Source organism: Drosophila obscura, unplaced genomic scaffold (assembly GCF_018151105.1).
Source record: "Drosophila obscura isolate BZ-5 IFL unplaced genomic scaffold, ASM1815110v1 contig_179, whole genome shotgun sequence".
NCBI classification, from domain to species: domain Eukaryota; kingdom Metazoa; phylum Arthropoda; class Insecta; order Diptera; family Drosophilidae; genus Drosophila; species Drosophila obscura.
This window is the reverse complement of record NW_024542766.1, coordinates 33,508-43,875: the sequence shown is the minus strand read 5'-3', so window position 1 is coordinate 43,875 and position 10,368 is coordinate 33,508. Positions and strand designations below refer to the sequence as shown.

At 41.9% G+C, this 10,368-nt stretch overlaps 3 protein-coding genes across 3 annotated transcripts; 1 reads left to right on the top strand and 2 right to left on the bottom strand.

The window, feature by feature from the left end:
* Nucleotides 1-15: 15 nt before the first annotated feature.
* LOC111074179 (RIP-like protein) lies at nt 16-1,005 on the bottom strand. Its single transcript, XM_022366879.1, has 3 exons — nt 697-1,005; nt 564-629; nt 16-511 (listed from the first exon to the last, which is right to left on the bottom strand). The coding sequence occupies exons 1-3, from the start codon at nt 811-813 to the stop codon at nt 107-109; spliced, it is 588 nt and encodes a 195-aa protein (XP_022222571.1). The 5' UTR covers nt 814-1,005; the 3' UTR covers nt 16-106.
* Nucleotides 1,006-2,175: 1,170 nt separating this feature from the next.
* On the top strand, nt 2,176-3,265 carry LOC111074176 (60S ribosomal protein L7). The gene is made up of 3 exons (XM_022366877.2): nt 2,176-2,278; nt 2,361-2,659; nt 2,723-3,265. The coding sequence occupies exons 2-3, from the start codon at nt 2,361-2,363 to the stop codon at nt 3,180-3,182; spliced, it is 759 nt and encodes a 252-aa protein (XP_022222569.1). The 5' UTR covers nt 2,176-2,278; the 3' UTR covers nt 3,183-3,265.
* A 571-nt stretch (nt 3,266-3,836) lies between these two features.
* Nucleotides 3,837-4,724, bottom strand: LOC111074180. The gene is made up of 3 exons (XM_022366880.2): nt 4,595-4,724; nt 4,166-4,433; nt 3,837-4,050 (listed from the first exon to the last, which is right to left on the bottom strand). The coding sequence occupies exons 1-3, from the start codon at nt 4,609-4,611 to the stop codon at nt 3,901-3,903; spliced, it is 435 nt and encodes a 144-aa protein (XP_022222572.1). The 5' UTR covers nt 4,612-4,724; the 3' UTR covers nt 3,837-3,900.
* Between the last annotated feature and the right edge of the window lie 5,644 nt (nt 4,725-10,368).

Here is a 10,368-nt window from a genome sequence, read left to right as displayed (position 1 = left end):
TTTAAATAAAATCTATTTAAGTTGTTTGTTTTTATATAAATTGTATTTAGTATTCAATATGTACGGTCTTGGGCGCAGACATCTAAAAAGTTAATCTTAATATAAACTAAACGGAAGAGAAATAATCGCAACTTCCACACATATTGTAAAGGTGACCGGTGGAAGGCTCTATAAAAAATCGTAGTGCCTGAGTACACTTAATTTCATGTGATGCAATTTGCTGATGTAGCAATCTCTCCAGTTGTTTCATGTTAGATGTATGCTCAAACTTAATTCCACATTCACACAGGTAGGCAGTTTCCTGACGTTGCAATGGTTTTATAAGGCAGACAGGGCACAATATATTGTGGTGTATTGGATCGTCTGGTTCCACGTACGTTTCCAAATTTTGTTCGCCCAAAGCATACCATTCGTTTACATCAGAAAATAATTCGTCTAGAATGTTCTGCTCCAGCTCCAAATCTTTGTCAAACTCGCTGAGCTCCGTGCGAATATATTCCTTAAGTTCATTCTGTGAAAAACCATTATTTAATATATTTCTCGAGTCTTTGGCATTCACTTACCAATTGTACTGTGCGGTTAGCATCTATTAATCTTGTGCGAGTCTCTGTAATACGTTTACGGTACTTCTGCAGGTAAAGAATAATGTAAATATAAATATAGTGTTAAAATGAAATATGATAAAATTTGCATTACCTCACGCAACATATCACGCAGTTTCGGCATGCCCATACGGTGTTTTTTGGCCACATTTTGAGCATGTCTCTTTTGTTCTACTGACGTACGGTAAACGGGAGTTTGTGGAGAACTCATAGCAGTTAATTTGCAAATGTAAGGCGGCGTTAATTTTCTGGGTGGTGCATGATATGATAATACGCTATGCTCCCACGCATATGTCTCTATGCATTAAGTGACCAAACGTGTCGTAAACGAATTAAAAAGACCTGGACCGACAAAATGAAGACAAAATTGAAGCGTAGAGGTGTCAAACCATCGAGGGCACTATCGATAGTATCGATATTTTGCTGCTAGCCTCTACTATCGATGGTTTTGAGACTATCATGATAGTATCGAGCTACAGTCGTTGCGCTGTTAATATGTTTGGATTGTCTGCTATAAGATACGAAGACACATTTGTAAACAAATCGACAGGTGGCATCTAATTTTTACTATGGACAAGTTCCTAAAAGGTTTCAATGGTTTTAATAATAATTATTAGAGCTCTCACGATAGTATCGATTGTTTTTCAAAACATACAACGTTGATATTCCTCGATTTTGATATTCCGTTTAATATTACTAGCTAGCTGGGACTCTCAGCCCTAAACAAATAATTTTATCCGATAGATTCATAAATTTTGTTCAGGATTGGTTAGTTTTTAGAATTCATTGGATTGTTTACATATTAAGGTTCAAACAAAAACGGCCAAAGCATAAAACTTAAATGTTGACTAAATGTTTCGTCAGTGTTGGTGGTCAACCAAGTATCTTCTATGCGTATGTACTTTTGTATACCTTATTTCTTTTAATTGGTGTTAAATGTTTTGTTCCAAGCTCCATTGAAACATTATTTATGATTTTATCCTAGATTGACATGTTTTTTACATATTAATGCACATGTTTGTGTGTTATAAATACATTTATCCCGGTTCTGATACCTATTATTGGTAGTCGTGAGCTGCAAAACTTTGTTAAAGTCTTTAGAACAGAGACTGGTAGTTTTTGCATTAATTGGAGCCTGAAAATTCAAACAATATCTCAAGTCCATAATATCCATTTTCCCAAGGTATTAAGGTATGCAGATTGTTGCTCATTTCGTGCCAAAGTTGCACAACAATGCTGCTACTTCATTTCCCCATGTTACTGAAATTTTTCCCATACAAATCAAATGTATTATACGGGAACGCGTATGGAATGACGTGAATCTTTATTTTTATTTACATAATTTATTATATAACATTTCTCCCCTTTGACAATGTAGGCAAACGGTGTACTATATATAAATATATAAAATGCCAATTGGAGCTCATCATGTAACGTAAAAATGAGCCATGCGTGTGACGGCCCTCAGAAATATACCGAATGATTGCTCATTTTCAAAATATACCGAGAAAAAACTAATACGATGTCACTTCAATGTAACTCTACATTAACGCATTCGTTTTGCAGCACTGTAACGCAGAGTTGCTTTGATCGAATTTTGACATTTGGAACATGGCGTACTACATGCTTCCGCTCTTTCCTTCCCTTTCTTTTACCAACGTGTGCAGTGTTAAGAGGTTAGTGGAATATTTTTTATGAAATATACATTGTATTTGAAAAAGACTGTGTTTAAATTAAACGAATTTGTGTCATTAACAGATGCCTGCTACGGTCGTCAAGAAACCTGCAGCTAAAAAGCTGCCCGCTGTGCCGGAATCAAAGCTGAAATTCAGCAAGAAACAAATCAGCAAGCGTGCCGCTGAGTCAAAGCGTCGTCTCAAGCGCGCCGCTGTTATTGCGTTGCGAAAGAAGGAAAATCTGGTCCGTGCCGAAAAGTACCAGAATGAGTACATTAAGTCTGACCAGCGTGAGATTAAGCTGCGTCGTCTGGCAAAGAAGCGTAACCAGTTTTATGTGCCGGCAGAGGCCAAACTGGCATTTGTCGTGCGTATCCGTGGGTATGTAATGTGCCACCATGTTGTACCGTACTGTTTATTTATCAACCTTTTATTATCTTTAAGTATCAACAAGGTTGCCCCCAAGGTTCGCAAAGTGTTGCAGCTTTTCCGACTGCGCCAAATTAACAACGGTGTCTTCATTAAGTTGAACAAGGCTACCATCAACATGCTTCGTATTGCCGAGCCCTATATCACCTGGGGCTACCCCAATCTGAAGTCGGTGCGCGAGCTTATTTACAAGCGCGGCTATGTCAAGCACAGCCGTCAGCGTGTTCCCATCACTGACAACTTTGTGATAGAGCGCAAACTGCGCCAGGCTCACAATATTCAGTGCGTTGAGGATTTGGTTCATGAAATCTTCACCGTTGGACCCAATTTCAAGTACGCATCAAATTTCCTGTGGCCGTTCAAGCTAAACACCCCCACCGGTGGCTGGCGCAAGAAGGCTAATCACTACGTTAATGGAGGTGATTTCGGCAACCGTGAAGACCAGATCAACCGACTGTTGCGCAAAATGGTCTAAGCGTCAGTTTCAGAAACTATAGCTTGAAAAAGAACGGGCATGTAAACATTGAACGGAAAATAAAACCATTTTATAAAACTAAATGCCCTTCAATACAAAGCAATTTGATTCGTCTTCATTTGTTTGTCTTTTATATTAGAATGGTAAATCTCAATTAATGCATGCTTTCAATAGGCAGAAGGCATTTTAGTGCAGTGTTAGTTGCACGTGTTTTAAAATTTGCAACAGCAACGAAAGCCAAAATGGAAAATTTAAAGACAGCTTAGTAGAGACGTAGTGTTTATGAGTATGTTCATCACAATCAACGCAGATTCATCGAGTGGTCGTCTAATCAATAATACGCAACAAATTTACTTTCCTATGCATTGTTTATTACCGTTTCTTTAGATAATTAAAAAAGGCGCGCACAATTCAAAACACTTACATATGTAAATGCAGATAGAATGCTAAATGTAGGGTGCCATTGAAATAAAGTTGACTATATATCAATAACGGTTTTATTAAATATATAATTGCCTTTCAGCTGGCAGTGTTTTTTTTTTTTTAATAAATCTGTATACCCACACATATGGTACAAAACAGGTCGTAAACAATGTGGTAGATTTGAATTCCAATAACATGGGAATAAGTCAAAAAACTGGATAGGCACCCTGATTAAAAAGTATTAATTTATTTTATTACTACCATGTAACAGAAGCCACCGTCCCTTTTCCAATTCTCACTGATGTCCGCTGGCATTTGTTGTCGTCACGTGTATATTCTGGACCAGACGCTGCCCCCAATACTCCTCCAAATTAAATGGCTTGAAATTTTTCAATTGATTATCAGATTCGTTGCAGTAAATAACAGGTGTGCCCTGCTCATAAACCTATCGAAATGATTAGAAAACAAAATATTTGCAAAGCAAAATGAGAAACAGAAACTTTAATGTATTGGCAAAATTTAGTACTTTACTATAATTGTCTGTTTCGATTTACGCTTACCTTGATCCAAGCCTCCCGTATGTACCGAATTAATTCGTCATGTTGAGAAATAGCCACATTTTGTGATGGCGGCAGCACCGTTGCATATAGTGCATTACTGTTTTGTGCCCCCGTCATGACAGCTGAAGGAGAGTTGTTAATGCTATGATTGCTATATTGTGTTGCATTTGTTGATCCTGCTGCAGACGTAGTGGAGTTTGCATTGTTGTTGTGGTGATGGTGGTAATTGTTGTGCCCACTGCCCTGGCGGCGTATATATGGGTAGCGTCTGTGAAAGAAAACGGTAAAAAAAAACATGCATAAAAGTGTATGTATGTAAACAGTTTTGTCGTCAAAACGGCACACACACGTCAAAAATTTCCCCGTTTATCACAATTTTACACTTGGTTTTGCCACCACGCCACGACTTTATTTCTTCCACTACTTTACCCATTATTGCGTTCCATTTTGTAGGATCTCTATTTGATATAATCTCCGTGAAATAAAATAATTTTGTTTATTCGTGAAAATGTATTTATGTATATATTTTTTTTCCAATGCTGGGAATCTGTGTGACCGTCGGCAGCGGCAGCTGTCTGAGTAGTGTAACCGTACGGAATGCAGTGCACACCTCTGGTCACACCACTGGCCGGAGCGAGACAACTAAGACACAAAAAACCAAAACAAAACAAAAACAGCAGCCGCGTAACAATCGCGCATGCAACAAACAATTGTTAAAAGGTGATAAACCAAAAACAAGCAAACACCAGCGCCAGCGTAGCAGCAGCAGCGGCAGGCGCAGTCGCAGCGACGGGGCAGTCTTCGAATGTGCTGGACAATCTTCTAAACTACTGCGATAATGGGGACGAGCTCTATTTAGCCCAGATCTACGAAAGCTGCCAGCAGCTCATCTGCCATCAGAGCTCCAACAGTGATTACGAGTCGGAATCGACGGACGTCTGGAGCGACTCTCCTCCGACTCTGACGACAATATGTCGCACAACAACAGTGCCGACGACGATGGCCTGTCCAGCACTAGCGGAACGGGCAGCAACAGCACCCACAGCCTCTCCTCACCGTTGGTGCCCGCCGCCCTGAAACGGCGTAGCCATCAGCATCATCAGCACACGGCGGCCCAATGTGCCCAATGTCCAGGAGATACTGGCCTTCTCTATCGCGGCGACTCACAGGGCGTACTGTCCAATTTGCGTGGCGAGGTTCAGCCAGAGCCCGAGCCCGAGAATGATAAACCCGTGGAAGCGCCTTCGACACTGATTAGCCGCAGCACCCATAAGTCTTCCACTCACCGGGCAAGCAATGGAAATGGCACAAGTACAATGAAGGCCAGCAGTGATGGCCTGGCCACCGATCTCAGTGCCAGCGCCATTGACCACTGAGCTATGAGTGGACTACGGGGCGCTGCGCTAGTACGAGCAGGATAAGTTTACTTAGATGGTCAAGCAAGTGAAGGACGCCGGCGCTACGACGACAAAGCCAACCATCTCCTGATGCAGCAGGAGCTCCCTGCCATTGCTACTGGTGGTCGCATTGTGGCGCGTTTTGAGGAGCTGACTCTTGAGATGTCACACTATCGTCATAATTTTCCACGCCTGTATTTATTTCATTAATATAATCATTGCGTTGTTGTGAGATTTGTACTTAATATAATCTCCCTGAAAATAAAAAATGTGTTTATTTGGGAAAATGTATATATTTTTCATAGGAAGGAACACAATTTTCGGCTTATGGTGGAGAAAAAAAGAAGGAGAAATGATTTTTATCAGAATGAAGGAAATAATAGGTGCCCTATAAACTGGCTGGTCGACTTTGCAATCTGATGATGACTGGCAGGTTCTACGAGTATGTCTGCCGGGTTTGCTTATACAGTGTTGGGATGACAGTGAAAACAATGAATGAGTTGGCTCGCGGCTGCTCCTGTAATCTATGATAATCCAGAGTCTTATGAGTCTGCGACTGCCATTTCAGGGTTTCGCGTGTTGCAAAGAGAGCTAGAGAGAGAGTGAGAGAGCGAGCGACTAGAGCGCACTGTGGCGCTAATAAACGCAGCACAGCGTAATTAAGCGGAGATATAGGAGGAGATACACCCCGAGGGTCAGAAGGACAGTTTTATCAACTCGTCACAGGTCTCTGCGGACGGGCATAACTCCGCTTATCACTGGCCAGCAAGGATACGAATGCCTCGAATAGCTTCTCCTTTCGGAAGACACCGTCTTCAACGTCACATTAAACTGCAATCCTGATCCAAAATTTCAATCGTAATCCCAATCCGCAACACCCCAATCACCTCACCCCCAGAATATATTTACATATGTAATTAACGGGGGACATATCTCCTGGCATACGTTTTTCAGCAGGAGATATGTCGCTAGAGCCTGCCAGGAGATATGTGGTCAGGAGATATGTCGCTATGCCTTCAGGGCATATTAAACTGCAATCCTGATCCCAAATTTCAATCAGAATCCCAATCCGCAAAACCACAGCAGTGCCTAGTGGTTCCACTGGAAGTTTCACAGCAGTGCCGCGCCTTATTTTAAATTTGAAAAGCGCGGACCCATTTAATTTTAAAGATTTTAAAGAAACATGTAAATACATTTGTCCGAATTAACAAGGGCTTTTTATTTCAGGGAAATTATTTTCGGATCTATTCTCTTCATCCCATTTGCAGTTCCCCCCGCCCATGAAGTGCCATGAGATATCCAGGGAGCAGTTTGGTCAAGTTTCCACGACACAGAAGCAGATAGAAAAGATTTAAACTTTCAGCGCTGAATGCAGCATCCAGAGGAGTGCCGAGGAATCTTATCAAAATATTTGGTTAATTCGATTTTTAGCTATGATTGTCCAAACGCAATTCTTGTTGATATCCAATAATCAAGGGTTGCGACTGGGCATCGCGGCTCGAAATAAGAATACACAACGCCAACCAACAACCAAAATTAAATTAAATTTTAAAACAACGTGTTCAATATTGAATCCTAAATCCAGTAAATAGTGAAAATAATTTACAACCATTTTGGGAGGGCAAGGGGCAGGGGCCTGGGATAGCTGACAACGAATGGATAACGGAGAAGCCTTCAAAGTGCCCGTGCCACCCTGCCACATGTCATGTGTGTGTGTGTGTGAGGCAACTGTGATGGAACTCCATTCTGGGGCCAACAATGGAGGCATTTATGGCCAGCTGATGACATGACTGTGTTGCCACCGATTTTGATGCTGCTGCTGCTGTTCCTGGAATGTATTTAAAGCTAAAGCTTTAGCATCTTTCCGCTTCTAGACTGCTTCGACGTTCCACTTTATGGTCGCCACATAAAAGGAAATCAAAGGACACAAAGGCAGCCTCTGCTGCTCCGCTGGGCAAGTCAAAGTGTCAGCCGTCGCACTTAATGGCTCTGCCCAGAACCCGTGACCAGAGGAGCAGCAAGAGATAGAAATGGGGGGCCGGGCGAGAGAGAGAGAGCTAATAAGCTGTGTGTATGTGTGTGTGTGTGTGTGTGTGTGCTGCACAGGGGCAGGCAACGGCAACAATCACCTCACCCCAGGATATACATATGTACACACATATGTATGTAATTCAACGTGCGACATATGTCGTGCCATACATTTTTCAGCAAGAGATATGTCGCTAGGGCCTGCCAGGAGATATGTCGCTATGCCTTCAGGGCTTGTTAAACTGCAATCCTGATCCCAAATTTTAATCGGAATCCCAATCCGCAACATTTGCAACAGGAACAGGTCCTGGAACAGGAACGGCAGGTGAGGCAGGTGATAGTGGGAGGGGGGTGGCAGGATCCGCGCAGGTGCTGCCGATAGGGCGCGGCAAATGCAGCCGAATCTAAAAACTGGATGGCAATTACCCAAAAGCAATGCATAGCTCTGGTATTCTTTCGACAAACTCATGAATGCCCCTAAAGAACTAACATCTGAAAACAGGCTTATACGATACGAAAAATATTTAAAAAAATTCCAAAGTCAAGGAACCCTCAAAACAGAGGCTAATTTCAGGTTTGGATCGCTATATCTTCAGGTATATCCATTTTATCGACACTGATCAAATGTCTTGCGACAAGCCGAACAATTCTCTTTGCAAAACGGCAGGTGATGCCGATGGATGAGAGGGGGGTGGCAGGAGCAGCGCAGTGGTTGCCGATAAGGCGCGGTGGCGGGGCCGCGGCAGAGACAGCTACTATGGCTGCAGGGAGGATTGTGCAGCAGCAGGGGCTGCCAAAAAGGCGCATGGCCAAAAGGCGAATACATTCATACATTCGAATGAAAACATTCATAAATTCGAATGAATACATTCATACATTCGAATGAATACATTCATAAATTCGAATGAATACATTCATACATACATACATGCCGTGTGTGGGAAGTGGGTGGCAGGATCAGCGCAGGGGCTGCCGATAGGGCGCGGAGGCGGTGCCGCGACAGAGACAGCTACTATGGCTGCAGGGAGGATTGTGCAGCAGCAGGGGCTGCCAAAAAGGCGCATGGGTGGCGCGAGACACGGCAGGTGTTGCCGTGGGGTGGAGGTGGGTGGCAGGATCAGCGCAGGGGCTGCCGATAGGGCGCGGAGGCGGTGCCGCGACAGAGACAGCTACTATGGCTGCAGGGAGGATTGTGCAGCAGCAGGGGCTGCCAAAAAGGCGCATGGCCAAAAGGCGAATACATTCATACATTCGAATGAATACATTCATACATTCGAATGAATACATTCATAAATTCGAATGAATACATTCATAAATTCGAATGAATACATTCATACATTCGAATGAATACATTCATACATACATACATGCCGTCTGTGGGAAGTGGGTGGCAGGATCAGCGCAGGGGCTGCCGATAGGGCGCGGAGGCGGTGCCACGGCAGAGACAGCTACTATGGCTGCAGGGAGGATTGTGCAGCAGCAGGGGCTGCCAAAAAGGCGCATGGCCAAAAGGCGAATACATTCATACATTCGAATGAATACATTCATACATTCGAATGAATACATTCATACATTCGAATGAATACATTCATACTAGAGGTGTCAAACCATCGAGGGCACTATCGATAGTATCGATATTTTACTGCTAGTCTCTACTATCGACGGTTTTGCGACTAGCATGATAGTATCGAGCTACAGTCGTTGCGCTTTTGATATGTTTATGGTATTTTTTTATGATATGGATTAGCTGCTATAAAATACGAATACAAATTTGTAAAAAAATCGATAGGTGGCATCTAATTTTTACAATGGACAAGTTCCTAAAAGGTTTCAATGGTTTTTTAATAATTATTTGAGCCTGATACTATTACGGCAGTATCGATTGTTTTTTTCCAAACATTCAACGTTGATATTCCTCGATTTTGATATTCCGTTTAATATTACTAGCTAGCTGGGACTCTCAGCCCTAAACAAATCATTTTATCCAATTCCTCAATGAATTTTGTTTAGGATGGGCTAGTTTTTAGAGGTCCTTTTTATTGGATTATTTACATATTAAGGTTCAAACAAAAACAACATAAAACGAATGTGTCGTCGTTTTGTGGCGTTACCATACTCCTGCAATTCGTAGTAGCTGCGGGCTGCCATACCGTGATATTTTGTGATATGAAATTCGTCAATTTTGATATTCCGTTTAATATTACTAGCTAGCTGGGACTCTCAGCCCTAAACAAATAATTTAATCCAATTCCTCAATAAATTTTGTTTAGGATTGGCTAGTTTTCAGAACTATTTTTCATTGGATTGTTTACATATTAAGGTTCAAACAAAAGCGGCCAAAGCATAAAACGTAAATGTTGACTAAATGTGACGTCAGTGTTGCTGGTCAACCAAGTTTTGTGATATGAAATTCGTCAATTTTGATATTCCGTTTAATATTACGAGCTAGCTGGGACTCTCAGCCCTAAACAAATAATTTTATCCAATTCCTCAATGAATTTTGTTTAGGATTGGCTAGTTTTTAGAAGTCCATTTTATTGGATTATTTACATATTAAGGTTCAAACAAAATCGGCCAAAGCATAAAACGTAAATGTTGACTAAATGTGACGTCAGTGTTGCTGGTCAACCAAGTTTTGTGACGTTACCAGACTCCTGCAATTCGTAGTAGCTGCGGGCTGCCATACCGTGATATTTTGTGATATGAAATTCGTCAATTTTGATATTCCGTTTAATATTACTAGCTAGCTGGGACTCTCAGCCCTAAACAAATAATTTT

Bases quoted from the DNA above. Each gene is read 5' to 3' on its own strand.
- LOC111074179 (XM_022366879.1), bottom strand. From the start codon at position 813: ATGAGTTCTCCACAAACTCCCGTTTACCGTACGTCAGTAGAACAAAAG. The intron at 630-696 runs GTAATGCAAATT...CTTTACCTGCAG, and splicing joins TGCGTGATATGTTGCGTGAG to AAGTACCGTAAACGTATTAC. The intron at 512-563 runs GTAAGTGAATGC...GGTTTTTCACAG, and splicing joins CTAACCGCACAGTACAATTG to AATGAACTTAAGGAATATAT.
- LOC111074180 (XM_022366880.2), bottom strand. The intron at 4,051-4,165 runs GTAAGCGTAAAT...TCATTTCGATAG, and splicing joins TACGGGAGGCTTGGATCAAG to GTTTATGAGCAGGGCACACC.
- LOC111074176 (XM_022366877.2), top strand. From the start codon at position 2,361: ATGCCTGCTACGGTCGTCAAGAAACCTGCAGCTAAAAAGCTGCCCGCT. The intron at 2,660-2,722 runs GTATGTAATGTG...ATTATCTTTAAG, and splicing joins TTTGTCGTGCGTATCCGTGG to TATCAACAAGGTTGCCCCCA.